This window comes from Aspergillus piperis (genome assembly GCF_003184755.1).
Source record: "Aspergillus piperis CBS 112811 unplaced genomic scaffold BO85scaffold_8, whole genome shotgun sequence".
Classification (NCBI taxonomy): domain Eukaryota; kingdom Fungi; phylum Ascomycota; class Eurotiomycetes; order Eurotiales; family Aspergillaceae; genus Aspergillus; species Aspergillus piperis.
This window is the reverse complement of record NW_020291598.1, coordinates 202,280-228,745: the sequence shown is the minus strand read 5'-3', so window position 1 is coordinate 228,745 and position 26,466 is coordinate 202,280. Positions and strand designations below refer to the sequence as shown.

Sequence of the window (26,466 nt, the reverse complement as noted above, 5' to 3'; positions counted from 1 at the left end):
AAAAAAAAAAAAAAAAAAAAAAAAAAAAAAAAAAAAAAAAAAAAAAAAAAAAAAAAAAAAAAAAAAAAAAAAAAAAAAAAAAAAAAAAAAAAAAGAAAGAAAAGAAAAATAAAAATCAATATACATATATATACATATAAAAGTATATGAATATATTAAAAAAGAAAAATCATGACCAACTATGCCCCATTCATCATGTGCTACCTGATTCCTCCTGGCGAAATCTAAAAGGATACTAGGTTTTAAAGACGATATGGGAGTGAGGGGAAAAATAGACTAGGCGAAAAAAAAAAAAAAAAAAAAAAAAAAAAAAGAAACGGGCTGGCTGGAATACTGCTCTCGAAATACTGACCAAATTGCCCTCTTATATTATGGCGTGTGTATGGGAGGCAGACGCCACGCGGATTAAAGGTATCGCGGGTTTCACCGGACTGTAGTATCATGGACAAGCAGCTTCCCGTCTCGACGGGGCTCGACAGGCGTTTGTGGTAATTCCTGTGGACTGACCTGTGTTTCCATGTGATACATTGAATGGTTCTTCATCATCCAGCACTGTTTAAAACAAGCTCCAGGCCCCCAGATAAACAAGACTAAATAAGAAAAAGAATAAGCAGACGTGAATATGAGAGGAGATAATTTTTACGCTCCTCGTATAGGTCTCAGAAGTATTGAACAGTGTAAGAATGGGTATAGGTACCCCAGAGGAGGTAAGAGTGCAATTTATGATAGATCAGCAACCATGTTGTCAATCATGCTGTCGATCCATGGCAGCTGCCATTTCTCCTCTCCCGTCTGTGAACCTGGACTGCTTCCAATCTTGTCCGTTGCACCCCCTTGGTTTTCCCTTTCCCCGCCGTTGCTGCCTGCGTGGCGGTGGCATCAACAGCTTTCCCAGGTCGAGTACATCCTTCCGGTACGCATATCAATTTGGTCTCACAACTATCGAAGAACCAAGGGGAAAATCAAGATCACAATACGCCCCTTCGCAACCGCTACTTTACCAGAGTTTCCTCAGCAAGTCCCACCTACCGGAACCGACGTTATCTCTAGACAGCTACACTTGTCGCATGCCACATCGATCTCGTCATGTCGACCACTTCTTTCGCTCCCCCATCTTATAGATGAACCATGTATCCATCCGTGGGTTAGCCCCGTGGATTCAGCCTCTCACCACGACTTTTGACCTTTACAATACCATCTTCCTTCTCATGCATGTCTGCCAGGAGCAGACGGCTTACAGCACTTTTTTCCCTGAAAATGCTCTGGTTTGATCACAGCATCCGCTGACTCACCCTCATGAAACGTCAGTCGTGCCTTGAAATCCATTCTATCGACTCTGATGATTGAGATATCCCGGGGAGGTGGCAAAGCCAGCCACGTTCATGGTAGAATGTCATGGGACTTTGGAAGGGCAACGCAGCAGATTCTGTTCGTGAGGGCTGGTCATTCCGCTGGTTTCGAGCTTGAAAGGGGCTCGGAAAATCTCTGTACATATGTAGACATGTAGGCGATTACTAAGATGAGGATTACTGCTGAAGTACCTTTGTGTTTGCATCTGGTTGGCTGGTCGTCCGGGAGATTGTCGCTGGCTCTAGTCGATAGCGCCGCAGAAATATCCAACTATTCCATAATTTATCACTTCGACTAATAGTAGTAAGTAAAGTCAGATAGAAACTGAGCTTTAGTTGGTTGCTTGGACAGGTTTTCAGCTAAAAATTTAACTTGACGACATGTATTTCGTGCAGGCAAGGTGCACTCTGGTGTCTACCGTGTCTGACGGCGGGCCAAGGCAGGCTTGTTCTCCTTCAGCCCTAGTAGAGACGGCCTCCTGAAATGTCCGAGGAAATTGTTTATCAGACGCGCCGGGAGAAAGGGTTCCCCTATTCGATCGTGCACCCGGAAAGACGGCAGCATGGTAGTGCATCAGATGCAGCCTGGAAACTCCTGTGATCATCCTAATTGCTTCTTACTTTGCCCAAAGGCCGCCTTGCGCCATGTGTGATCTCTTGGTGAGTAGGCATTCGTTTCACGAATATGTATGATGGAGAAGGACGATGAATCTTCCTCTATATGCTGATCAGGCTTTACAGCTATAAACATAAAAGAAAGCCAGCCACGTAGGTTCCTCATGATTTGGGCTGACAAGAAGCGTCACCCAGGACCACAAATCTATCGTAACCCATTCACTCCATCTTGGAACTGATGCAAGTCATACTCCTCAGGATATGTCTCCAGTATCCTCTTTAGCTCCTTCATCTGAGCCTCTGCCTCCTCCGTCAACTCGTCGTAGACCCCCTCAAATGCTTCCCTCAACGGGGGCTTCTTCTCCCGCTCTGCCTCTCCAAACTCCCTGAGCACCTCTTTGCGAATCTTATCACGCGTTTCACGTTCTAAATCCTCGCTCCAGTGACCCTCATTTTCCAACCACTTCCGCAACCGGATAATCGGGTTATCGCGACGTTTCCAGTCCTCGACTTCTACCCTTGCCCGGTATGCAAAGCTATCATCGCTGGTGCTGTGATGCGATACACGGTAGCTCATTGCTTCGATGAGGACAGGTTTACCTCCATCTTGGAGGGCGAGACGACGAGCTTCACGCATTGCCTCGTAGACCGCGAATATGTCGTTACCGTCCACCCGAATGGTGTCAATGCCGTAGCCAACACCACGGCTGGCGATACCATCGCCCCTGTATTGTTCTAGTGTCGGGGTGGAAATTGCATATCCATTGTTGCGGCAGATGAATACCACGGGACAGGACCGCGTCGCGGCTATATTTAAGCCCGCGTGGAAGTCGCCTTCGCTGGCGGCTCCTTCGCCGAAATAGCAGGCTACAATTCGCGCCGGGGTATCGGGGTTCTGTAGTGATTGTAACTTTAGAGCGTATGCAGCACCGGAGGCTTGAGGGATTTGGGTTGCAAGGGGGGAGGAGATTGTGTGCTAGATATATGGTTAGAATGCGGTTGGGCAGGTCGTGTGGAGGGGACGAACTGTTCGGGGATAGTTGCAGCCATAATGAACGGGCATGTTACGGCCTTTACTGTTATCGAATCTATTCGCAAACAGTTGGCTCATAAAGTCTTTCAGAGTGAAGCCGCGTTGTTGGAAGACGCCTGCTTCACGGTACTGGGCGAATACTACGTCGTCGGGGGTTAAGGCTGCGGCGGATCCAACGCTGATTCCTTCTTCACCGGCAGATACCTAACGAGATCAGACTTCAATATTATCGAGGTAATGATGGTTCTGAGCATACCATATAGAAGCTCAGTCGACCCTGCCGTTGCGCTTCGAACATGATGACGTCCATGACACTTACTAGATGCCGTCAGATCATGAAATAGGTAGCATGATAATATGAGATATCCCCAACCTGTCAACATATTCTTGTACCATGTCAAAATCTCCTCCTTTGGCACATCGATGGACTTGCGCGACTTGTCCACGAGTACTCCGTCGGAGTCCATGACTCGGTACGTAGGTATATTGGACATTTCGGTGGGATTGATGAAGGTCATGTCGGTGGTAAATTTGCTATTGATGGCGCCTGGAAATCGGACACTACTATTGTCAGCTTGCTATATGCTCCCAATCATCTGAGCTAGGCTTTTGTGAGTGACCTTACCGATCCGATCCAGGGCGCTGGGATATAGAATTGCTCCATCGCCGTGGGACCTTGGACAGCGGCTGGGAAGAGCGCAAAAAGCGCGTTGACCGCAATGACTGCATGTTGGAGGTAGTTGCTGAAAGGAGGGCCAGCCCTGGGTATTCAGGATATGCGATGGTGGCCTCTCCTCATGATAGAAGGGCGTTATTCTTAACTCGAGGGATGCTGGGAATGCGGAGGCCGGTTGGCGTCGGTCCTTAGAGCGGGTGATTTCCCCACCCGCCGATATCCGAGCCGGGGTAGAAGAAGCAACGTATTAGGCTGTGTTCCAGCAGCTGCGATAAGCAACCTGATAAGTCCCAGATAGTAGTATTCATTCCACCTGATACTAGTTAACTAAACGAGACCATGCTACATGACTAAGTAGTTACTACGTAAGGTAGTTAGTAGTACTGTGTACTTTACCAGCCCAGGCAAGGGGTCCCCTGCTTCTTAGTAAGCCTAACCTTTAGCTTACAGCATTTAGTTAGTTAAATTAACAATGGGTTAATTATAATAGCCATCCCATTTAGACCCAGAGTTCGTGTTCATTTTTCCTAGACTAGGCGGAGTAGATTAAAACATTTCAGCTAAATGAAATGACCACCAAGTTATTTAGTAGTACTATACTACTAGCCGCTACTTAGTACTCGTCATATACCCTTTGGTATAGCTCGGCCCGCACGTGCCATGTTCCAATGGCGGAAGAACCAGCGGCCCCAAAGTATTAGTTACTAGTAGTTGCGGGCGGAAAGTGGAAATGCGGAGTAACGTCACGTGCTATGATGCCAGGCATCGGTTATCATCGGGCGCCGGTGTACCTGGATAACAACAGGAAGCATTACTTACATACTCCCCTCCCATCATCCATCCTGCAGCCGGAATGCTACATCTAAGTCCCTCCCTCCGCTCCCTCTTCTATCTGTTGAAGCCGACACCGGGTTAACTATGAATATTTTGCGCTCAACTCGGAGCTTGTCCCGGGCTTTCCAGCTATGCCACGGGCCAAGGTCCCTGCCAGTGATCCGGTGCCAGGCACGACCTCTTCCTCGTCGAGGATTCCACGCCGCCGCCTCTCTGTGGGGGGTGAAGTCTCAGGTACTGAAAGATGTTGGCGAAGGTAAGATAATGTTGCCCAAATGACCGTCTTTCCACCATCTTGTGGTCATGATACATATATATCCCCTTCATTGTCGGTTGTTTACATTACATTTCCCACAGGGATAACGGAGGTCCAAATAATCCAGTGGTATGTCGAGGAGGGCGCATACATTGAAGAGTGGAAACCACTATGTCAATACCAGTCGGATAAAGCCGTTGATGATGTTAGTTCATGCGTTCTTAGAGACACACTCTGGAAATTCAGCTAATGGCCATAGATCACCTCGAGATACGAAGGCGTCGTCAAAAAGCTCCATTTCCAAGCAGACGATACGGTACCTACAGGAAAGGTAATAACAACTACAGTACACCGCAGCATGGAATGTTCTTGCTAATCGTCCTCTTTCCTATAGGCACTCTGTGATATAGAAGTTGAGAACGGGAAATATCCGGATGATAACCCGCCGCCTGTTCCAAAGACAGAACCGATAGAACCAGCACCGGCCAGGTCTCCTCCTCTAGAAGCTCCGTCACCACAGCCTACACAAGCTACTGCACCTGCACCAGTAAACGGCATCACAAATAACAAGCCGAGATCACCTCATGCAACATTGGCTACCCCAGCGGTCCGTGGCATGCTGAAGATCCACAATGTGAACATTGAAGATGTACAAGGGACAGGCAAGGATGGGCGCGTCCTCAAGGAAGATGTGCAGCGCTTCATCGCCGAGCGAGACCAAGCACCTTCAACACAGCCCACTGCTCCGGGGGTGCAAGAAGAGACCGCGGTCAAATTAACACCAATCCAGAGTCAGATGTTTAAGAACATGACAAACTCCCTCAGCATCCCGCAATTCCTCTACGCTGACGAACTCAACGTTAATAACGTAATGGCCATTAGAAAGAAGCTAGCCAACGACCCCAAAGACCCTCAAAAGATCAGCCTCCTCTCCTTCGTCATCAAAGCCATGTCCCTGGCTTTGAACGACTACCCACTTCTCAACGCAAAGATCGATACAACCGATCCGGCCAAACCACAATTGATCATGCGGGCAAAACACAACATCGGCGTCGCCATGGACACCCCTCAAGGCTTGTTAGTCCCCAATATCAAAGACGTCGCCAATCGTTCCATCCTAGAAATTGCCGCGGAAATCCTACGGCTGAACGCACTCGCGAAAGAAAGAAAGCTCACCCCCGCCGACCTCAGCGGTGGCACAATCACTGCCTCTAATATCGGAAACATTGGAGGTACATACGTCGCACCGGTAGTCATACCGAACGAGATGGCCATCCTCGGCATTGGCAAATCCAGAACAGTACCCATCTTTGATGACGCTGGTCAGGTTACAAAAGGCGAGCTCGTGAATTTCAGCTGGAGCGCCGACCATCGCGTGGTGGACGGTGCCACGATGGCCCGGATGGCTAATCGCGTCCGGGAACTCGTCGAGTCACCGGAGCAGATGCTGTTGAACTTGCGATAGCTTATACATAGAATTAACCCCCTGTCTGATGCCTGCATCTGCGGTAGTGATTAGCGCCGGCTCAATGCCACATAGCGTAGATGACTGCAAATGAAAACATGTATTTTCGCCCTGCTTGGCTTTGAGCAAGCTGGGTTGTCAGCCATTGATGTCCATACCATACATCCCACGCTTTACATCCCACGCTTTACATTGTAAAATATAGAGCACTCGAATGGCACCAAGGCCATGGTCAAACAACAACGTGAGCCAATCCCCGGTCGCATAACTAATCCTTGAGTAGCAAGTCGGTGAACTCTCATCTAGGTATTAGTGCCAAATCGGCCGGAAATCAAGTTTACATGCTTCTATAGTCATTTTGGAACAGACTAGTCTGGCCGAACCGACTAAGACGCCTTGCTGCGGCATTCCAAAGGATAATATAGCAGATCGGTTGATTTTGATTTGCTTTGTTAATCTATTCTTCACCCCGCGTCGGCGGATAGCGCCCCACGTCGTAGGGTTCTGGAGGTTTTCTCCTGGCTTTTCAGCCAAACAACTCTATATACAACAAACGAGGCCACGGCATCGCAGTCTTTCACTGCCTATTGCATGATGCAGTTTCGCTATCACTTCATTGCGACATTCCAGCATCAGTGTTGTTGAGTTTGATCCGGTGCTGCTGGCTAGTAAGTTCGGTAATCCGGTGACTCGAAGGGTTGCTGGCACCAGCCATACTTGTTGTACAATATGGTATGATGAACAGGGGGTGCTTCCGAGATCGAGTCGATGCGTGCCAGTGATGCTATGCTGTCAGAGACGCAGAAGCCAAACAATCTTCAAAATATGCCATCTATCCACAATGTACCATCGTCTCACGTATCGTTTCTCATCACAACTTCAAAGGGTCAATAGCAAAAGTGGGCAGATTTATGTACTCATAATGAGAAGTACTGAGACCATTCTAGCATGCGCTGACGCAGATGCCTGAATCAGAAACCCTGGTATCACGTCCTAAGCCCAAGCATCACATATGCGAAAAGAGGATCAAAGAAGAAAGGAAAAAGAAGTATGAATACAAGAAACCGAAAATAATCGAGCATGGCGGTCGTGAAACAGCAGAAAGCGTTCAGGATAGGTAGCAACAAATCATTGCATGCTATCTACGAAAGCTTTCAGACGGGAGCTGTCCTTGGTCGCGATGAAGTAGGTACCGCCGACGTCGGTCCAGCTCACACTGTTCGACCAGTAGTTCCTCTGCTTGACCTTCAATAGGTTGATGGGCGAATTGAGATTGCGAGATTGGATTTTGTGTCCCGCGGGCACAAAGGATTTAAGGGATACAATTTGACACCCCTCCTTCATATCCAAGAAGTGATTAATTAGCTCGTTATTCAATTGCGGGGTGAACGCCTGATTGTTGATCAAGATAACATCAGCGCGTTTCAGAACGTCGATAATGCTCTGCTCCTTTAGGAAATCACCCTTAACGAGGTGCGTCTTCCCAGGCGCAATGCCCCATAGCCGACATCGCGACCTAAACTCGGCCTGCTGCAGCTCCGCCAGGTGGGCTGCATTATTCATCATTTCACAGCCCCAACTCTCACATCCAATCTCAAGCGCCGCCTGGAGGACAACGTTACCGACACCTGAGCCCAGGTCGACAAAAACCTGACCGGACTTTAGCCCAGTCTCCTTGAATATCGTGCTGATGAAGCGCGGAAGAAGTTCTCCGTACACGTTGTCCGTTCCGTTCTCGTACTGACGAAGAGACTCGACCCGAGGCGACACGGTGCGCGAGTAAATTTGATTCAAAATCCTTTCCACGTGGGGTAAGTTTAAGCGGCTCGTTGAATCCAGTTTCTTCGCGATACTGCCATCACGTCTTAACCGCACAATCGCACTATTGTACTCCGCCACGACACTCCGAAAATCCGCTTCTGATGAATGGGCAAGGGCGCGTCGTAGTCTGCGTTTTATTCCGGTCGATTCATTGTTAAATTCGTCTGCCTCTTCGTCGGGAATATAATTCTGTGACACGATGTCGAGGACTTGAACAATGTCGTCAATAGGCTTGAAATCGTCATGGTCTCGAGGAACCACAAGGTCGTATCTCTCCGGGGATGAAGTACTGGGATACTGCAAGAGTAGCTCCGGTAGTGGCTTGGCTGCCCCAAACGCAGGCTTAAAGTTGCCGGACTTCTGGCGCGAGGTAATGTCGGCAGCATGTATCATGGGAAGGGACCGAATGCTATCTTCGGAAAAAGCTTTTAAAGATCGTACGCGCCTAGCCGGGTCTGGCTCTGCGCTGTCGCCTGTCCTAGCCCGTTTGCGCACCTCAAACGAAGAGTCCGTGTCGCTCGCGTCGTCATCGCTCGAAAGTCGTAACTCCGGAGTTTGGCGCTTCCGACTCTGCGCTGGTGTGCCATATCGCCTTTTCGCAGAGGGAGGGTCACGGTCCCTGGAGACGGATCTGCTTGCTGATTGTTGCGCTTTGAGCTGAGCAGGAGGGGTTCGAGAGGAGGGACCTGGGGTCTGGGAGGTGGATCGCGAGGCAGGGGCGGTTCGCGTCTGAACAACCTTTCGAATCTGAGGCTTCTTCGGTTGTAAAGAAAAGGCGCCTCCTTTCTGGAGGTGGTCGAAAAATCCCATAAGGCAAGACGGGAACGGGAGAATCGTACTATAGGGGAGCGGGCGGTGAAGGTAAGAACAGCGATGCGCTGGAAAGATATACACAAGAACGGAAAATATAATATATACGGCGAGTAGGATATGTACGACAAGACAACAAACGGCAAGGGGAATAAGTTAGCAGGGTCTAGTGAAAAGAGAGATTCATGCAAGATGCACGCCCGAACCGCAGTGGCACCCACGAAGCGGGAGGCGGAGAAAGTCACTGTCCGATTCCGCCCGAGTCACCTGACCCGCCGCTTTGTTTACCCATCGATTCAACTACTACGTAATCAAGAATTATCGGTTTACAGTTATGCAAACACGCCAAACAGTGCAAACAAGCTCATGATATCAAAGGAATCGCAATTTAATCCATTATCACAATCATCACCAGTCGAACTCAATACCCATACAATTCAATCTAGCAATTTGCGCTTCACCACCCTCAAACACCACACAATCATATATCCACCACAGTCTCTCGCCAACACCGTCTGCGACTCAGCCATTCTCCATTCACCCTCTCTACGCCCCTCCAAACACCTAGACACCATCCGCCCACCTCCGACTAAACCCCGAGGCCATCAATCGCATCACAACAACTCCCCAATTGATTCACATCCAGACCCCTCAAAATGTCACCACCACAGGCACAACCCCCCAGGGCGCCTCCTCCCCCCCAAACATCCCGATTCCGAGTCCTACCCCCCGATCTAGCCAAAGCGCGCCGCACCACCCCTCAACCGCAACAGCCACCGCAACAACCCCAACAGCCCCGATCCCACCCCCGCCCTTCTTTCTTCAGCCACCTCCGCAACAGCTACGCCTCTCTCCCTCGTCCCTTCCGCTTCATGGGCACCCTTCTCCCCCTCATCCCCATCGGCCTCTTCTTCTCCGAGCACGTATGCCAAGTGATGTGGGTACGCGGACCCAGCATGACACCGTACCTGAATGAAGATTACGACCAAATGCAGACGAAGAGCGATATAGTCCTTGTGAATATGTGGGGTGGGGGTGGATTGTGGCCGTGGGAACGGAAGAGGAGGTTGGAGAGGGGGATGGTGGTTACGTTTCGGTTTGTTTATCCCTGCCCGTGGTGGGTTTCTGTGGTGGTAGTCTTCGTTTTTACTAATGGTACATGTATGGTAGATCCCCTGCGAACCCCCGCCACATGGCCATCAAGCGCATTATCGGATTGCCCGGAGATCAGATCACCACAAGAGAGCCCTGTCTGAAGGAGTCACAGATTGTGCCGTATAATCATGTATGGTTGGAGGGTGATGCGAAGGATCCGAGGAAGACGCTGGACAGTAATTCGTATGGGCCGGTGAGTATCAGTTTGATTACGGGGAGGGTGATGGCCGTGCTGCATCCGCAGTGGAGGTGGTTGGATTGGTCGGGTTGGGAGAATGGGGTGGTGGAAGGTGATGTGGAGCGCAAGTTTGGGGAGGATTATAGACAGGAGGTGCGCGATCGAGTGGTGAAAGAGGCTGTGAAGTTGGAGAGGCCGTTCTTGGAGTGAATCTTGTGTGTTATGTGATGTATTAGTATTTGTCGGTATGCGCTGTACATAGACGGTTGGTTTATTTGCTCTGTACATTTACCATTTCTATAGAGAAGCATCATGAAGCGGTAGATCTGCCTGCAGAAAATTATACTATATATTATACTAGTTAACATCCCGTGTTATGTGATTATCCGTACATCCTCCGGTTGATCCTCCTGTAAGCGATTGATCTCAGATGCTATACTCAGCACCCAGCGGTCTTTCTCGACGCGACTGCGGGCTTTGAACACAATGGTTCGCCCGTGGACTCCGAGAGTCGACACTTGCTTAATCTTTTGCTTCGTCTGGCCCTTCACTCCATGCTCACGCGCCCGGAACAGGTTCTTCTTCAGTGGCTGCCAGATGACGAACGTGATCGCCGCATCTTCATCGCTACTTGTGTAGGCATCCGATGAGAGATACACGCGGGGCAGGGCATGGTGGCCTGGATGGTTACTGTCGAATGTTTGATTGGCGTATAGAAGGTCTGAGTCTGTCATCAGACCAGAGTATACATAACAGTCTTGGAGATCGATGGAGGTCTCCAGGTTTTGGTGTATGTGGGGGACTTCAACGCCGTTGCGCTTTCGGAGGGAGCTGCGGAAGATCAATAGCTTTCCGGCGGTTAGAACAACGTGAGTTTTTTTGAAGGTTGAGTGGCGACGGGGTTTTCGATACAGATGACCAGATATCTAGGGCGTTATGTTAGTTCTGTCGGAGCATAATGGAGCAGCATATTATATACCTTGATTGGACGACAGTCTGACAGGACGCAGATATTGTGCAGTAGAGGCGACGCTTCCGCTTTCTTGACCTCCCATTTCTTAGCGAACTGGCCCATGATGGATTCCAACTCCTCATCGATCCCCAGAAGTTTGAGGTTGCGTTGCCGGAGAGCCTTAAGCTCAGCTGCATCGGTCGCGATTCTGCACTTCCAGTATTTCACTAAAGCTTCGAGCCGCCTCATCCACTCGGCCTTGGTCACGTCATTGTATGCCTGAAAGCGGACCACGAGGTTGTTGTCCAGAAGCATCTCAAAGGTTCTGTCGTCATTGAATTGCTGCGTTGCACCGTCATCTTGGCGCGTGTCTCTTGCGTCGGGATTGAATGCTACATCTGGCCCTGATTCAATGTTCCGATCGGCGGGGCAGCTATCACGTTGCACATGTCGGACCTCTTGTACCCTAGTGAGGTCGATGAATCCATCAGCGTGCTCAATATTGTGAATGCTTCGCTGGCGCTGGACGTAGGCTTCTTCGTCATGAGTTCTTATGTGGTCCTTGTTGCCGCTCCGCAGCCAAGAGATATCCCCGTCTTCAAGCGGATACGGATCGACATCGTAAGAAATAGGTGATGCATCCAGAATCTGTTGCGTTGAAGGCATTTCAGTATCATCGCGGCATAATCTCGGAGGCGCTGGGGGTAGTGACCTGGACGGCCTGCAGAAGAACAGATATTGATCCTGGGTGAAAAAGTACAGCCGCTTGAAGAACATCCTGTTCATCCGCTGATGTACACCCCGCTGGGATGTCAGACGCACCAAGAAGCCTTCTACAGGCTGAGGCTCGTCTTCTCTCTCGCCATCGTGCTTTATGTAGGTGTGATAATGCTGCCTCGGGCGTAGCTCAAGCTCGTGAGTCATGTGCATAGCAAGAGAGCCATACATCTTCTCCTCGTTGGCGCCCAGGATCCATTCCAGGCGATCGTACCGTTTCCAAGCAAGCCCCATGATTTCAGTTTTGGACCACTGTTGTAAGACCTCCGCCCATTCAGGACGATTCTCCAGCATCTTCAAACACCCACGTACTATAGCCATCGCTGGTGATACTTCCTGAGCTACAGCCCGACTGAGGATTCCAGTGCCCTTTCCCTTCGAGTCCAGAGCAGCCTCTAACTGTTCAAAGGGGTTATGGAACACAAGAGATACGCCCAAGTCGGGAACATGGATAGGCAGCGAAGACGGCCGCCGCTTTCCCATTATCTGGCTGAGAAAGGTAAACCATTCCACAGCATGTGTGGAGGACTTTGGCCGAATTATGTAGATCTTAGTCCCACGCTTACAGGGACCCCAGAGCACAATTGCCTTGTCCAGATGCGAATAGAGGTTCACATTCATTTTCTTTCGCCCCAAGGGTATTTGATAATGCGGGGCGACTCGCGTGCCTGTCTTCTGCACTTCAGGTATAACACGGGTCTTGTACATTTGGAGACAGAACGGTGCATCTTCGTCGGAAGCGAGACGGCATGCCACCAGGTACTCTCGCCATTGATCCACAACCCTGGTTTCCATCTTCAGACTGTCATTCTCCGAATAGTCGTCTGGAAGCTTTTCCTGCACCGTCTCCTCGAGTCGAACGACCATCTTCTCGGCTTTTATAACCTCCCCTTCTTTCATCTTCCGTCTGTACGGCCATGTTCGTGAAAGTTTAGCATGCGTCCTCGACACTCGAGCCAAGATCCTTTGTTGTTTGTCCAGCAGGTTGTCATCAAGGTTATGCTTGGCTGCCCGCTTCGAGAACGAATGTAAATGGTCCCTCTTCGATCGACGGCGATGTCCGTTCCGGAGGGGCTCCTCTTCTGACGTCTCGACCTGAGGCTCCTGTTGTTCAAGGTTGGTCGACGATGGAGCAGAGAGTCGTCCTTTCCCTTTGGATCTCGAATCTGGCCTTAGCAACGCGGTCGTGGATCCATAGTCACTAGCAGGTACCATGGGGCTTGACTGACTGGCTCCATTTTGGCTAGGTATACTTAGCGTTTGCTTACTTAGTCCCTCCCCGGTCTGATCCAGGTCCATTGTACCGGGCCTGGAGGAGGCTTGACCGGCGTCGATTGGCTCCTGCTCCCTGGCTGTATAATATGCGGAGCTCCCATCCTGTCTCCTCATTGACGAGGCCAAGTCGCGTTCATGTTTGTTGTCGCCCGAATCCGAGGGCACAGCTTCCGAATCCGTAGTAACACAGGAGATATCATGATCTTCTTCCAGGGTATAAGGCACAGTACGAAGGCTTTTCTGTGTCGGTGCTTCTGCATCACTGCTCTCTTCCTCCTGATCTCTGTCCGTCCTCTCGTCCTCCGTGGTATCTGTAACCGGCTCCTGTTCCGATGTCGAATCCTCACGGTCGGTCTCAGGCTCCTCTGAATAATGCGCAATGACCGGGTCCGCTGAGAACGTAACCGTCTTCGACGAATATTTACTGAACTTTATGCGCGTCTTCCACCATGATTTGCGGTGATTCTGCAGCCAACCCTGGGGGATCGGTCCGATGAAGAACCTCCTATTGGTCATGTGTATGTGGTGTGGAGAAGCATGATGCTTCACGGATCAGTGCCATTTCAGAATATTGCCTCGGAATTAATAGAAGAACGTACAAGCTTTTGAGCAGTGTGCGACTCCGGATCTAGACCTTGACACTGGTCCAGGTGAAATGCGACGTGTGGATCAGTCGCCATGTTGTTGTCGCTGACGTTCGGGCGTATTCATTTAGCAGAATCCTCTTCCTATTTGCATTGCTGCTAGTGACTGATCCCACAATGAGGTTTCTCATTGCGGAGACAGCACTGCTTCGAGCGTCCCCTTTATAAAGTTGCCTGAAACCGACCACTCCCCTTCGTCATAGGGAGAGGCCCGCTCTCACATGATCTTGGCACGTGATTTCACTGCAGCTCTGATAAGCTTATCGGAAGCTGATGGATTATGATGATTATAACTACTACAGTACTTGGTAACATTAACTAGCAGCAGACTGTGACATCTAGCTGGAATTCTTATCTTCCTTGCTTTCAAGCTTTGAAGTAGACCAGTACTAGTAGTATTCTTTCTCCTGTTGGTAAAGGTACTGCAGTTGCAAGACATCCATGTTATGCTGGTGATGACGTCATAGTAACTGCCAGCTACAAAAAGAGTAGGAACCTGAACTGCCAAGGCGCCTCTAATTTCCTCGATCCACCACAAGACCCACCCACGTTTACTCCTGTAGTAGTCTATCTTTGTTGATAATCATTGTCATATACGACCAACGTGATGGGCTAGACCGCTCCTTGTCACACAGATGTATCCTACTATCCAATACATGTATGCCATGCACTGAAGTTGGTACTTCCTAAGTCGGCTGGCCGTGATCTGGACGACCCGTCTTCTGATGGCAGCATGAGGTCTTCAAGCCCAAATCTCCTATCGTGCCCTAAGCCCAGACAAGGGGAGTATTCGTTGGGGGACACTTTCAGCCGTTGGGGTGAAGGATAAGGCATCATGGAGCATCAGGGCCTAGTAGGAGTCCAACGCGAGAGGGGGTTGAGTCTACTGAAAACTCTATTTTCTCCTGATGCTTCCATGCCTGGGCTCGCATCTGGACCATCCCCGCCGCCCGATGATGAGTGCGGGCATCATTTTCCGACTGTGGTCCTCTTTGATTGTCAGCTATCCGTTATGGCACTGCCTCCGATCACAGTAGGAAGCCATGGGACTGCAACCACATCCAGGAAGTGTCACCCTATCCTAATTCCTAGCCATGTGAGTTATCGGTGGTTGAGCGAGTAGAGTCTGTCAATCCATGGTGACTTGGAGGCCATGCATTATCCCATGTTACCCCACGTGCTGGCTGGACTCCAGAAAGCGCCCGAGTCAGAGTCCGCTTTCATGAATACAATGAACCAAGGCAACATGCGCGGGCTCTTTCAGCACATTGTTGTTAATCTGCAGACCCTCGGGTCGCAACTACCAATAAGTCGGCGACGGTTTCGGCTGTTTAACATTAGGTGCTACTGTGATGTAAGCCACGTTACATTGCTATCCAGGCGGGCTATCCATCTCGCTGGCGCTGCTGAAGTTCTGTGACGTTGAATCGGACGGTTCCATAGTTTACGTCCCATTCATGGCATTCAATAGTACCTCTTCGTGTCTAAGCGGACTAGCAGATGGTCGAAGACTGTTGCAGGCTCCTCCTTGGCAGTAAACGTTGTATCCCACCGTTCTAAAGATTTCGACGTCGACTTGATGCCTTCGATACTGCGTAGATAGCCAATAAAGGCAGAAGTTTGTTTCCTAAAGAGATTGTATAATCGACGAACAGCAGGCTCAGCCTCGTGCCGTACACCATTAATCCCGTCCAGTTGCGACAGCGGAGCGAAGGTGAGAATCGTTCCGAAGATCTCATCAAGAAGTATTGCGACCTCGGTATGCTTTTTGCTGAGAAAAAGAGCATAAAGCATCTGATCTAAGACGTCTTCATGGTAGTCCCGCAACCTAGGTACTGAGCTGGCCGCTTCGATTGTACCATCGATGTCATGTCGGTCAAGACACGATTCAATATTAGAAAGCGTCTCCTGGAATCGTCGCCATGTAGAACCAATGCCGACATGAAAGCAGTAGTCACTTAGGGCCAGCACAAAATGCTGAGCATCGACCCGAAATATCTGAATCACATTCCGCGTATCACCTGATAGGGAGTCTCTCGCAGTTGAGTCTCGAATGAGACTTCTGACAACTGAATCCATGCGTAGCAGTCGAAGCAAATGCTTGAAGAGACGGTCATATTTGTCAAGAGAACTCGGAGTCAATATGGTCTCCAGGACAGGCGAGGGTTTATATTGTAGACGAAGGAAATCAAGCGCCTCGATGGCATTTGGGTCCTTGCACTTCACGACCTCTTCATCTGTAAGGTCACGGATGGAGAAGCTTAGGCCACCAGGTAGTTCCTTCTCATTCCATAGGCTAGAGTTCATTGACGGGTCCAGGAGTTTCTCCGCATCATGGCACTCATTGAGTAGTCCCATGAGCACCAGCCGTAATTCTGAACTGGCTGGAGGCCATGTATCCCTGCTTCCCAAGCGCAAACCAGCGTGGATGTCACTCCTCACTACACCAGTCTTTCGCTCACCACTTTCCATGTCGGGATCGAAAAGGGAATCAGAGAGACGAGAGGTGAAATAGCCATCACCAAGGAGCTGGAATCGCCATTGGAGGTTGAGGTGGGTTCGGAGATGATGCTCTTTGAATAGTAGATGGAGACACGAAAAATCGATCAATAGCGCCTGGGAGCAGAGAAGAGGCGCCAATGATAGGTAATATGATGAAGTTATTTCAGGTCCGAAGCTGCTGTGAGCTGCAGGTTGTTCGGCATGGCAGTGGACATTTGCGTCAACTAGACAGCCAAGCTTATCCCGAGAGCTTCCGTCCATTGGTAACAGCCCCGTGGTATTTGGCATATTATCGAGGTCAAAGAGTTCAAAAGTGTCCGCGAGCACACCTGACTCCCCAGTGGGCTCGGAAGCCTCTGTAACGAACATTCTGTCTGACCCTTGATTCATATCACCACGATTATATTTGAGTATCTCAAAACGTAGTCTAGCTTCGTACTCGGCGGCCTTCTTTTCGATCCTGGTGATATCAAACCACGTACCTGCGCATTCAAAAGTGGGTGAAGTAGAATGATACATCTCGTGGTTGGCGACTGGATGTTGTGGGTGATGTGTTTTGAGGAGCCTGAGGCTTCGTCCACTCTCGAAAACCAAAGACGCCAGATCATTGGGGATGAGGGAGGGCATATTATCAGGTAGATATTTGTAGTCAACCCTCGGCATCTTTGTGGTCTTTCTAGTTCTCTCCTGGTTCTCCGCGACAACAAAGCTCCTACCACTGGAAGCCAGCTCTACTGATGCCGCTGTCTCTGGACGAAGGCCAACCCAGGTCTCTACTTGCCTCAGCCAAGGCTCGGCCACTCGACTCACAATCTCGCGTAAGAGAGGTTCTATATGGTCGAATGTTTGCGAGAAGTGGGCGGCTCGTTCAGAAACAACAGAAATTATCTGTGCCTCGGACATTGCAATATCAACTGCCTCGATCACATTCGCCAGGACGCTCACCACCTTGCCGCATTCACAAAATAGCGCCTTGATCTGAAGGAGAGAGGTAATACTAGCGAACTGTCCGACAAGCCGCTTTTCGAGTGTAAGAACAACCACAGCCGCGGCACTCGCAAAGGCCGACCGAGAAGATAATTCTTTTGTCCTGCTCGGCACTTTGTTGGCAAAAGCCCGTATTTTCTGCATGTTTGTGCCGCACTCAAGCAGCTCCTCGGTAATTCCATTTAGTGCAACCGATGTTACTCCAGAAATCCGAATATTATTGTGCACTCGTTCGAACCGCTTATTTTGTTCATCGTAGCAGAAAAACATGGAGCTCCACCCAAGCCCAAGCTTGAGCAATGCCTGGAAGAACACATCTCGCCGGACCATGAACCTCTGGGTTTGTGTTCCTACCTTTGCAGCTTGCCGTGCCAATGCAGCATCAAAGCCTTTCGCACCCGATTCGCTGAAATATGCCGAGACTGGTTCGCGGTATGTCCTCTCTCGGTATTTCTCCCATGATTTCAACAAGTCGCAGCGCTCTTGCTTGATATCCTGACTTCCAAGTGCCCATATATCCTCCAGTTCCTCTTCAACGTTCTGCTGATCAGTAGTCGCAATAACTTCATTTTCACTTGAAGTAGCAGTATCCAACACTAGCGTCTGATCCGCATCTGATAGCTCGGTACCGAATGGATTTAGGCTAGGAATTTCGGTGCCGAACTTGTCGAAGATATTCAATGGAGACTCGAGGAAAGCACTCGAAAGGTCAGGCAGCTTCTCATCCCACCCCAAGGGCTCCAATGGCTGTAGAGACTGTAAAGTAAACTTGGAGACTCTCCACAGGCCGTGACTGGAGAACGGGTCTGCAAGAGAGTCCTCCGGATCCATCGTCCTCACGCGATACCAAGTTGTAGATGCTGTGCAGGGCAACGGGTCGCAAATGATCGCGTAATCGCGGGAATCGGAGAGACCGGACCGGCACTCCGGTAGAAGCAGGTAAAGGGTATTTAGGGGCCGGCACAGCTATAAGATGCAATACTGGGTCAGTACGATTATCAAAGGTCCTTCAACGCGGTAAACAACGTGCGGTGACATACGGTGAGAATGTAGGTGTGGGGTCAATGTGGTCGCAAGTGAGTACAGGCGTTAGTGAGTTGATCCATATAGCAAGAGCACCATCTTAAATTTGGAAGCGCGGCAACTAGAGGAGAACCGCGCTCGCTGCTGCTTGTATGGCTATCGGTATTGTGTATAGAAGCTGGCCGTTGAATTGGCCCAGAAGTTCGTAGGCAGTCACGTGGCTCGATGTGACTATCTGCTGATAAAGCCGATAAGGATCACGATAAGGATCACTTGTAAACTATCTACTATATTGTACGAAGGTCTTGGACTCTGGCTAGGATGCACTCGGTTCACCTCTGCAGGGGTGACACTTATGCCGAATGTAATTATGAGGAAGGATGACTGTGCCGGTCCATCGCGCTGGTTGGGGCTGCTCTCTAATTCTGTACACCGAAACTCATTCGACACTTCATGATAGATTCGGCTCTCCACGACATTATACCGAAGGGGTGGATTACCCACGATGTGCAGCTCTATACAACTACCTCGTCCGATATGTCTGGCTCGCTGAATGCCATCCACTGGTCAACCGACAAGTCTTGGACCCAACTTTCTCCAGGAAGACTTTCTGAGAGGGGTACACAAATTCATAAGAAACCAGTCACGAAGACACGTTATCAAACAAATACCTTGTCCCAAGTCATACTATATAGAATCAAACTCAACCCTTGCAATGAAACCGCTATTGGCCTATCAAGGCTCAGGGCAGACATCCACTGTAAGCCTGCTGGGTTCAAACATTGTTGTTGTCTGTCAACGAGATGGCGAAGCTGAACATAAAGTCTGGACGACTACTGAGGTAGATGATCTCTGCACCACAGAATGATGTGTCTCATTTCTCGGTTTCTGAAAGAATAATGTTGCAAGTGTCCGTGCAGAAGATACCATGATCCAGGACAATATCGTAGTCAAAGTGAAAGCTGCTTGAAGGTAAAATCAAAGAATTTTTTTATAAATTTTTTTTTATTTTGCCTGTTATAGATAGTACCAATGAGTGTACCGACTGAATTTACTGCTCTAAAGTCTGCCGATTCTCCGTCACGATAATAAGTAGTTGCATCATATAAAATACCCATGCTAGAAAAAATGGTAACGTAATATCATTATTACTACTGTATGCTAATTATATAGAATTTTGATATATGAATAGCTGAGGATATAACTGATAACCGAGTCTATCACGGATAGAACCGGAGCGCCTGCTGAGCTTTGACTACTAGTAATAGCAAGAACTGAAATACTATGACAGTGAGCAAGTCCCTTCGCCCCTGTTATAGTGGCCTCATCCACATAGAAAAAGTCTCGTTGAAATTGTGAAAATCATGTCTGTACTATAGGTACATATGTACACCAACCTCCCGACATTGCTTGTTATCTGATCATGCAGCACCTGTTTACTATATTTACAGTCTTGAAATTTTAAATTTGGTCACCTGCCCTGCCGCAATGGCAGCTCTAGAAGCCCAATGCCCTGTGCACACAAATCGGTGACTCAGCCGGAGAGCGCATGCGTCTTCAGCCTCACGGCGAGAAATCAATGCTTCAGGTTTTACGGGCCAGGGTGCCCTCGGCGTTCTCATATGGCTGACGGGCGTTGTAGAGGCTGCATCTGGCATGCTAAAGAGCTTTCTTCCTGTGGGTTGTGAACTCTCTGGATGGCATCACCTAGCCATAGCAGGCTCTGGCAGGGTCGATCATTGAGTCGGTATACTCGGGCTGATGCCAGGCTTGCCATTCAAAATGGCTTGTTCCTTCTTCAGATTCCTGATCATTGCTTCCAGCCGGCGTCGTTCTTCTTGTTCCGATTTCAGGATTTTCATGTTCTCAATACGCGTGTCCCGCATCATCTTCTTGAACTCATTCTTCAGCACCATCGTCGATGTGCTCTCATAGTGGCCATCGCGTCCACTACCCATCCAGCTAATCCGTTCCTCATTAAGCTGAGTCTCGAGCTGCTCGCAACGATCCCGTAGAGCGTCAATAACGCTCTCGAATCTCTCGCGTTCTTTCTCGAACTCGATACTAGCCTTCGTCATTGCTTCATAATCGTCAACTGTCTCGCGCAGTTCCTTCTGGAGTGCATCGACCCGGTTCTGCAGGTCGCTGCTGCCAGGCTTTCCGGCCTTAAGCGCTGCCAACTCCTCGGCCAGTTCCAGGTTTCGGGTGTTCAGCGCATCAAATTCTCTTTGGATGGCAGGGTTGGCCGTAATGTCGGCCGCACGCTGGGCTCGAGATCCATAGGCACCGTCAAGCTCGGCCTTCGCCATTGTCAGCTCGGTTTGAGTGCGTACAACCTCGCCTTCCATCTCGGTCAACTCCGCCTGCAAGCGCGTGGCGTTCGCTTCTGCGGTGGTGCGTGCCTCGGTAGCTTGTTTAAACTGCGACTCGAGCACCTCCACATCCGCTCGAAGCTGGTATAATAAAGTTTCCAGGCGTGAGACCTCACCCTCCGCCTGCGTGCGTGCTTCAACTGCTTCCTTGAGCTGGGGCTCCACTTCGGCGCGAAGTTGACCCAATACAGTTTCCAGGCGGGCGACCTCGGTCTCTGCCTGTGTCCGGGCTTCCGTAGCCTCCTTGATTTGGGCATCTGATTCATTACGAATCTGTTGCATGGTCTCCTCGAGTTGCAAGATCTGCTGTGTCGTGTGTTCGTGCGCTTGAGCGGCCTCCGCCTTCGAAGCTACCTCACTCTGCAGTTGACTGATGGTCTCTTTCAACTGTGCAATCTCACCGTCTGCCTGCGCGCGGGCTGAAGCAAGCTCTTCGGCATGGGTATCAGCTTGAGATTGGAGGTGTTCGAGACGGACCGCCTCAGCAGCTGCAATTTTGGCATCGATTTCACCTTGAGTCTGGTCAAGCACGCCTTGCAGGCGCGTGATTTCGGCCTGGGCCTGAGAGTGCGCTGCAGTGAGCTCTTCCGTGCGAGTAGTGTGCTGAGACCGGAGTTCGTCAACATGAGCTTCAAGTCGAGAAAGTTCGTCCTCTGCTCGGGCTCGCGCGTCGTGAGCCTCGGCGTGCGACTCCTTTTGGCGCTCGAGGTCCTGAATGATACTTTGCAGGCGTTCGACTTCCTCTTCAGCGTGCGCGCGAGCCTCTTTTTCGGATGCCATAGCACCAGAGACATTCTCCATCTTGTGCTCTTCCTTATGGCCTTCTAGCTCCTGCTGCAGAACCTTGAGCTGTTCCAAGGCCTGCTTTAGCTCCGCCCTCGACTGTTGACCTTCGCTTTCTGATAGTTCAAGGTCTTTGCGTACATGGGCCAGTTGTTCGACTAGCTCAGCAATGTGCGCGTCTCTCTCCGCGTCCGATTTGGAATTGAGTTCTCTCTGTTGTTGGATTTGTGTCGTGAGGATGCTCTTTTGTTCAAGCAGTTTGTCGATCCGTCCTTCAAGCCCACTAATTCCCGCACTGAGATAGGCGAGGTGTTCTGCCGCGTCGCTTTGAGATGAGTCTGGTGGAGGAGGCAACGTTTGAGCATGAGGTATTCCAGACTGTTGAACAACGCTGTACAATCGCGCGTTAATCTCTTCCAACTGCTCGTGATCGTAGTCGACACCCCTGGTCTGGGACAGACCGCCGGAAGCGCTCGAGCCAAGCATGTCTAGCCCTTCTTCGATGTATGCGAGGTGTGCTTCGCACGTTGCTGTAGGATAGTTTGGGTCTTGACCTGGGGAGGGTTGCGGAATTGGCGCCAGACCACTGTCTGGGTTCGACTGGAGGATCATGTTCCGTAGCCGTCCACTTAGATACTCCAATCTTCGTTCTGTGTCTTGGATCGCCTCTAACCCAGCGCTGCCCAAGCCACGTCCATTCCGCGCCTCGGATCCATAAGCTTCACCCATCTCCTCGATCGGTTTGTAAAGGCTGCGCTCGTCGAAGTCGTGCATGCTACCATGCATATTAGGGCTAGCGAGGGTCTCGGGCGTATCGGCTATATTGCCTTGCAGGTTTTTCTTCAGGCCCTTATGTGTCATCTGCAAGATCCCAGCTGTATGCTCCAGCAACCTGTTGTTGATTTGCTGTACTCTCTGCTCCAGATTCCAGACCTCCTTGGCCAGCTCTTCGCATTTCCGAGTGCTCTGCGCGAGCTCTTCTTCTGTCTTATCCGGGGAGGAGCCGTCGGGCCCCAGAAAGCTCCGGCGAGAATCGGGGGACGAGTCCACATCATATTCCCTGCTCGCACGGGAGCTCTTGGTGGTGTAAAGTTTGCTAAGCGACATGGCCGCATCGCGGAGCTTCATTTCCAGGGCCAAATTCCCCTTGGCAGCGTTCAACCTGCTAGACAAGAATTTGTGCTCCTTCTTCAAGCCCTCCACTTCCTCCAAGGACAAGATCTCGTAGTGTGTGCTGTCGGTCATGGCGGTTTCGGTCAATAGGTACATGGCGACGGGGTCGTGGGCATTGCGCAATGTTGATTTTTGTGGGTTTGTGGGCTTCGGATAATTGTAAGGTGATTTCTCCACGGGTTGCGAGTTCAGGGCGTTGTGGTAGCCATTCATCAGCACGGTGGTTGGCGGCGGCTGCGATGGTTCGCCATAGTAGGAGGCGGTGTTATACTGCGTCGGTTCGCCATAAGACGACCGGGGAGAGTGTACGTCAAACGTACTCATGATAGCGATTTCAGCGTGAAAGACGGACTAAAGAAGCAAGCAGGAGGTCGCAATGTTCAATCAATCTGGCGGATCAACAAACAGTCGCCATTCTCCGCGGCAGCCGGAATACCTCCAGAGAGATTTCAGGATTAAGTGATTGGGAGGTAAATGGATAGATAATGATAAAACAATCAGTTCATGCGACAAAGACAAACACTATTTGTTGACGAGTGGGCAAGGAAAATATAGCGCACAAAGGAGGTGGTGTTGGGAGCATGGAACGGAACCTCCGCCAACGAACGGGTCCCCCAGTCATTTGCTGTATCGTTCTTACCTTATTAGTAGTATCTTCAGCCCCCGGACGGGAGCGGCTGATGTCACGTGATTGATTCAGGGGAAACCCACGGGAAGCAAAGGGGATGAATTTTAGTTGCGTTCTCATTTCTATCCGTTAGGTGATCCTGACAAAATTTTCCTTTATTTTTTATTTTTTATTTTTTATTTTTTTTTTTGGTGTGCCGTTGGCGCGTATTCCCGCAGCCATTCGTCAACCCGGATAAACATCACAGACATTCATGTAAGTACTGTACTACTTACTACCCAGCCATCAGCCACCATCAACGGTTGGCAGTAGTACAGGGGGAATTCTATTGTGTACTATGTAATAATTGTATATGCCATATGCCCCGAGACGTTCGTCTGCAGTTTATTGAAGTGGACTCCCGGCCACATGGGCAATCCATGGGTCACGGCCCGAAGCAGCCCCACAATCAACGGTATTTTCACTACTACATACGTAAATTCATCCAGGTACAAGCTATTGGAGGGCTATCATGATGTGTTGCATGCATTGTCATCCATACTACCGTGACCCTTTCCAGTAGGATGAATTATACTATGAACAGGCAGCTTAGTCTGGTCGTGGACACCTGTTGACTCCATTGCATCATCGTCAGAATCAATTTGTAACCTTGAGGACCAGAGTATATATATTCGCGCCGTGGCTGAGGCCAAAGCAATTGAGCTTGTGAAATCATGCTGATACTTAGCCTCCATAGTAATCTAGTAGTAACAGTTAATGCCAGTATCATTCACTCGAAGCAGCCACCAACGACTACCAGGCTAATCCCCTGTAGCCCACCGAAACAACCGATTCTCCATCAACGCCCGCTGATGACTTGACTGTAGACTAATTTGCATATCCCAATCTCCCGTATGATCTGCAGGCAGCAAGAGGCAAAAGTCTTCAAGCAAACCAAAATACAACCGAAACCCCGTAGTCTTGCCCAGACTCGGACCCCAATCGAGGTCGTGAACCTTCAGGTGTCTAATGCTAGAATATGAGAAATCTCCTCCCTTGATATTCATCTGGCTCCAATCGCATTGTTTTTGCATATGAGCCAGTAGCCCTCGAACATAACCGTCATCAATCCCCTGCAGCTTCTTGCGCATGTTCATAGCCAGGTTTGTGACCTGCACTAGCTCATCTTTGTCGAATCCCAGCTCACGTGCTACAAGATCGACCTTTGTCTCGTCCACGAAATTGATCAACTCGGATTGGGAAACAAGCACCATGGTGAGCAGGACGCCGATGTAGTGCTCAGGCCAAGGTGGGCGCATACGGGAACGGAGATTTGCGACGAATGCGACGGTGTAATCGTGGTCATCGTGCAAAGCGGCTGCGGCAGTTCGCGTCTGCTGGAGACAAATAGATAGCAACGCGGTGAGCACATCGTTGCTCGAAACAAAGTGCCGGAGCTCCTTGCGCAGCATGTTGTCTTCTTCGGGATGTGATAACAGCACAGAAGTGCAGATGTCCTTCAGGATTTTGATCTTCCGGGTAGGAAACTTGAATCGAAATGTATTCAACTCGGAGGCCATCGAGGCAGTGGCCGTGGACCACGTATCCTGTTCCAGACAGTGAAAGGGCTCCTCAGGGGTGTATGTCTCCCAGAACGTCTTTAGCGGTTGTTTTCCTGCAACACAACTGGGCGATAATAACTGACGGCGCAATTTCAAGTCGAACCGTTGGGGGCCAAGGTGCTTGCGTTCATTGCGGCAGCACTCCGCCAGTAGCTCCAGAATATTCCCAATTCCTGTGCCGTCTGCAGCCATGTGGTTGAAACTAAGGGATAGAATGACGCCATCGACCATGACATTCGCGACGAAGCGCAGTATGGGCTGGCTTTCTTGGGGATCCATTACTGTTGGCAATGGGGCATATCGTTCGGAATATTGCAGGTCTTCGACCCCGGTACATGATGCAGTGGCTAGCATTGAACGGACTGATTCGTTCAGGTGATGTCTAATTCGAAGCATAGGTATGGACTGGGACTTGGCTGACGGGGGCTGAATGCAGTGGACGTTGTCATGATTCTCAACGTGGGAGGGTGCCACATCCTTTGCTAGAAATGGAACCCGATTGATCAGGGTTGTTAGACCCTTCTGGATAGACTCAACGCCGGCCTGTGGATCCTTTAGGAGGAAGGAAAGATAGAAAGTGAAATACACCTTGGGGACTGTGTGATCCACCGGGGAGAGGAGCTGGGATGATGAGTCTGGAAATGTCATTTGCTTGGTGGACCTCTTAGGGCTTGGAGTAAGATTGAGAGTCCTCACACTCGAATGCGAAGGGACGGTGCGCCTCTAAGATAATAAAAAGGCCAAATGGGCGCCGTGGCATTTCTGGTCAAAGGCGGAGTTAGGTATGTACTTTGGTTCAGACCAATCCCATGACACTATACGATGTCGTGATCAGAGCACATGCAATGTCTGTCTACATTGAGAAACAGGTTACAGTTGTCCTTGTGGCTGGCTGGTTGTTGGATACATCGTATTGCGGGATCTGCATAAGCATGAGAATACTGAAATGCCGATTTGATAGGATGTTCCTTTATCCTGGAACCAAGCGGCATACAGCTCGCAGAACAGTTGCCTGCGCCTATTTGGCCATTGGCCCCCATTGCTGTTTATGGTCCGTGGATTGATGTATCAATAGAATCAGCATTACGACCAGCACTTTAGAGCCCTGTGTAAATATCACCCATTGTCACGACTCTTTTTCAGATAGCGAACAGGTAGTACTATTTTATTGGTCCCGTGGAAAACCCTACCTGCAGTTTCATCCAAAATCCTGATTGTATGTCTGAGTTTGCCTTCTGTGTAAAGCTTATCTGTACTGTCCACCACTCCTGGGGTAGTATTCACCTCACCTTTCGCGGGCTGTGACTGAAAACGCGCTGTTTTATGTCATTGATTAAGCCACCAGGAAGCAAGTAATGACGTTCGGAAACGCTTGGACGGAACAATAATATTCAATCGGTTAGCCAACCCAAATGGGTCAGAAACATACATGCTGATATGGCTATCAAGTGTGAGATCACAGCTGTTATCAAGCAGGTTTCTACATGAAACCTTATCCCGGGCATGATGGTGCCCCCAACGTGTCAGTTCCATGGGTCTTCTTGACGTAGACAGGAT

At 49.9% G+C, this 26,466-nt stretch overlaps 9 protein-coding genes across 9 annotated transcripts in view; 3 read left to right on the top strand and 6 right to left on the bottom strand.

The window, feature by feature from the left end:
* Nucleotides 1–112, top strand: part of BO85DRAFT_438046 (IGPD-domain-containing protein) — a gene marked incomplete at both ends in the record, with an annotated part of 519 nt that extends 407 nt beyond the window's left edge. Inside the window, one exon of the mRNA XM_025658654.1 lies at nucleotides 96–112. Coding sequence (XP_025515733.1) covers nucleotides 96–112 — 17 coding nt within the window. The remainder of the gene's footprint in view (nucleotides 1–95) is intronic.
* A 1,887-nt stretch (nucleotides 113–1,999) lies between these two features.
* On the bottom strand, nucleotides 2,000–3,879 carry BO85DRAFT_448904 (thiamine pyrophosphate-dependent dehydrogenase E1 component subunit alpha). Its single transcript, XM_025660051.1, has 5 exons — nucleotides 3,623–3,879; nucleotides 3,371–3,558; nucleotides 3,254–3,315; nucleotides 2,992–3,201; nucleotides 2,000–2,940 (listed from the first exon to the last, which is right to left on the bottom strand). Exons 1-5 carry the CDS (start codon nucleotides 3,724–3,726, stop codon nucleotides 2,170–2,172), a joined length of 1,335 nt encoding a protein of 444 aa, XP_025515732.1. The 5' UTR covers nucleotides 3,727–3,879; the 3' UTR covers nucleotides 2,000–2,169.
* Nucleotides 3,880–4,331: 452 nt separating this feature from the next.
* Nucleotides 4,332–6,405, top strand: BO85DRAFT_396343 (putative biotin-dependent 2-oxo acid dehydrogenases acyltransferase). Its single transcript, XM_025656994.1, has 4 exons — nucleotides 4,332–4,763; nucleotides 4,865–4,968; nucleotides 5,023–5,094; nucleotides 5,158–6,405. The coding sequence occupies exons 1-4, from the start codon at nucleotides 4,592–4,594 to the stop codon at nucleotides 6,226–6,228; spliced, it is 1,419 nt and encodes a 472-aa protein (XP_025515731.1). The 5' UTR covers nucleotides 4,332–4,591; the 3' UTR covers nucleotides 6,229–6,405.
* An 872-nt stretch (nucleotides 6,406–7,277) lies between these two features.
* Nucleotides 7,278–9,019, bottom strand: dot1 (histone methyltransferase DOT1). The gene has a single exon (XM_025655226.1). The coding sequence runs from the start codon at nucleotides 8,857–8,859 to the stop codon at nucleotides 7,357–7,359; it is 1,503 nt and encodes a 500-aa protein (XP_025515730.1). The 5' UTR covers nucleotides 8,860–9,019; the 3' UTR covers nucleotides 7,278–7,356.
* Nucleotides 9,020–9,202: 183 nt separating this feature from the next.
* BO85DRAFT_448901 (putative mitochondrial inner membrane protease subunit Imp2) lies at nucleotides 9,203–10,556 on the top strand. The gene is made up of 2 exons (XM_025660050.1): nucleotides 9,203–9,955; nucleotides 10,030–10,556. Exons 1-2 carry the CDS (start codon nucleotides 9,516–9,518, stop codon nucleotides 10,400–10,402), a joined length of 813 nt encoding a protein of 270 aa, XP_025515729.1. The 5' UTR covers nucleotides 9,203–9,515; the 3' UTR covers nucleotides 10,403–10,556.
* Nucleotides 10,497–13,995, bottom strand: BO85DRAFT_468464 (sporulation-specific 71 family protein). Its single transcript, XM_025662264.1, has 3 exons — nucleotides 13,796–13,995; nucleotides 11,172–13,739; nucleotides 10,497–11,118 (listed from the first exon to the last, which is right to left on the bottom strand). The coding sequence occupies exons 1-3, from the start codon at nucleotides 13,874–13,876 to the stop codon at nucleotides 10,567–10,569; spliced, it is 3,201 nt and encodes a 1,066-aa protein (XP_025515728.1). The 5' UTR covers nucleotides 13,877–13,995; the 3' UTR covers nucleotides 10,497–10,566.
* A 1,138-nt stretch (nucleotides 13,996–15,133) lies between these two features.
* Nucleotides 15,134–18,252, bottom strand: BO85DRAFT_284003 (tubulin gamma complex associated family protein). The gene has a single exon (XM_025655225.1). It carries the CDS (start codon nucleotides 18,158–18,160, stop codon nucleotides 15,305–15,307), a length of 2,856 nt encoding a protein of 951 aa, XP_025515727.1. The 5' UTR covers nucleotides 18,161–18,252; the 3' UTR covers nucleotides 15,134–15,304.
* Nucleotides 18,253–19,681: 1,429 nt separating this feature from the next.
* On the bottom strand, nucleotides 19,682–23,272 carry BO85DRAFT_448898 (involucrin repeat protein). Its single transcript, XM_025660049.1, has one exon. The coding sequence runs from the start codon at nucleotides 23,002–23,004 to the stop codon at nucleotides 20,089–20,091; it is 2,916 nt and encodes a 971-aa protein (XP_025515726.1). The 5' UTR covers nucleotides 23,005–23,272; the 3' UTR covers nucleotides 19,682–20,088.
* Nucleotides 23,273–24,108: 836 nt separating this feature from the next.
* BO85DRAFT_513327 (O-acetyltransferase) lies at nucleotides 24,109–25,557 on the bottom strand (the record flags this gene model as incomplete). Its single annotated transcript, XM_025664704.1, has 1 exon — nucleotides 24,109–25,557. One exon carries the CDS (start codon nucleotides 25,555–25,557, stop codon nucleotides 24,109–24,111), a length of 1,449 nt encoding a protein of 482 aa, XP_025515725.1.
* Nucleotides 25,558–26,466: the final 909 nt, after the last annotated feature.

What these genes read in the sequence shown, in the direction of transcription:
- BO85DRAFT_448904 (XM_025660051.1), bottom strand. Translation starts at nt 3,726, where the DNA reads ATGCAGTCATTGCGGTCAACGCGCTTTTTGCGCTCTTCCCAGCCGCTG. An exon ending in GTACAAGAATATGTTGACAG is followed by an intron (nt 3,316 to 3,370) that starts GTTGGGGATATC and finishes GACGGCATCTAG; the next exon opens with TAAGTGTCATGGACGTCATC. An exon ending in GTCGACTGAGCTTCTATATG is followed by an intron (nt 3,202 to 3,253) that starts GTATGCTCAGAA and finishes TGATCTCGTTAG; the next exon opens with GTATCTGCCGGTGAAGAAGG.
- BO85DRAFT_468464 (XM_025662264.1), bottom strand. Translation starts at nt 13,876, where the DNA reads ATGGCGACTGATCCACACGTCGCATTTCACCTGGACCAGTGTCAAGGT. An exon ending in CGCACACTGCTCAAAAGCTT is followed by an intron (nt 13,740 to 13,795) that starts GTACGTTCTTCT and finishes TGATCCGTGAAG; the next exon opens with CATCATGCTTCTCCACACCA. An exon ending in CAGACTGTCGTCCAATCAAG is followed by an intron (nt 11,119 to 11,171) that starts GTATATAATATG and finishes ATAACGCCCTAG; the next exon opens with ATATCTGGTCATCTGTATCG.
- BO85DRAFT_396343 (XM_025656994.1), top strand. Translation starts at nt 4,592, where the DNA reads ATGAATATTTTGCGCTCAACTCGGAGCTTGTCCCGGGCTTTCCAGCTA. An exon ending in ACTGAAAGATGTTGGCGAAG is followed by an intron (nt 4,764 to 4,864) that starts GTAAGATAATGT and finishes CATTTCCCACAG; the next exon opens with GGATAACGGAGGTCCAAATA. An exon ending in ATACGGTACCTACAGGAAAG is followed by an intron (nt 5,095 to 5,157) that starts GTAATAACAACT and finishes TCTTTCCTATAG; the next exon opens with GCACTCTGTGATATAGAAGT.
- BO85DRAFT_448901 (XM_025660050.1), top strand. Translation starts at nt 9,516, where the DNA reads ATGTCACCACCACAGGCACAACCCCCCAGGGCGCCTCCTCCCCCCCAA. An exon ending in GGGATGGTGGTTACGTTTCG is followed by an intron (nt 9,956 to 10,029) that starts GTTTGTTTATCC and finishes CATGTATGGTAG; the next exon opens with ATCCCCTGCGAACCCCCGCC.
- BO85DRAFT_284003 (XM_025655225.1), bottom strand. Translation starts at nt 18,160, where the DNA reads ATGGATCCGGAGGACTCTCTTGCAGACCCGTTCTCCAGTCACGGCCTG.
- BO85DRAFT_448898 (XM_025660049.1), bottom strand. Translation starts at nt 23,004, where the DNA reads ATGAGTACGTTTGACGTACACTCTCCCCGGTCGTCTTATGGCGAACCG.
- dot1 (XM_025655226.1), bottom strand. Translation starts at nt 8,859, where the DNA reads ATGGGATTTTTCGACCACCTCCAGAAAGGAGGCGCCTTTTCTTTACAA.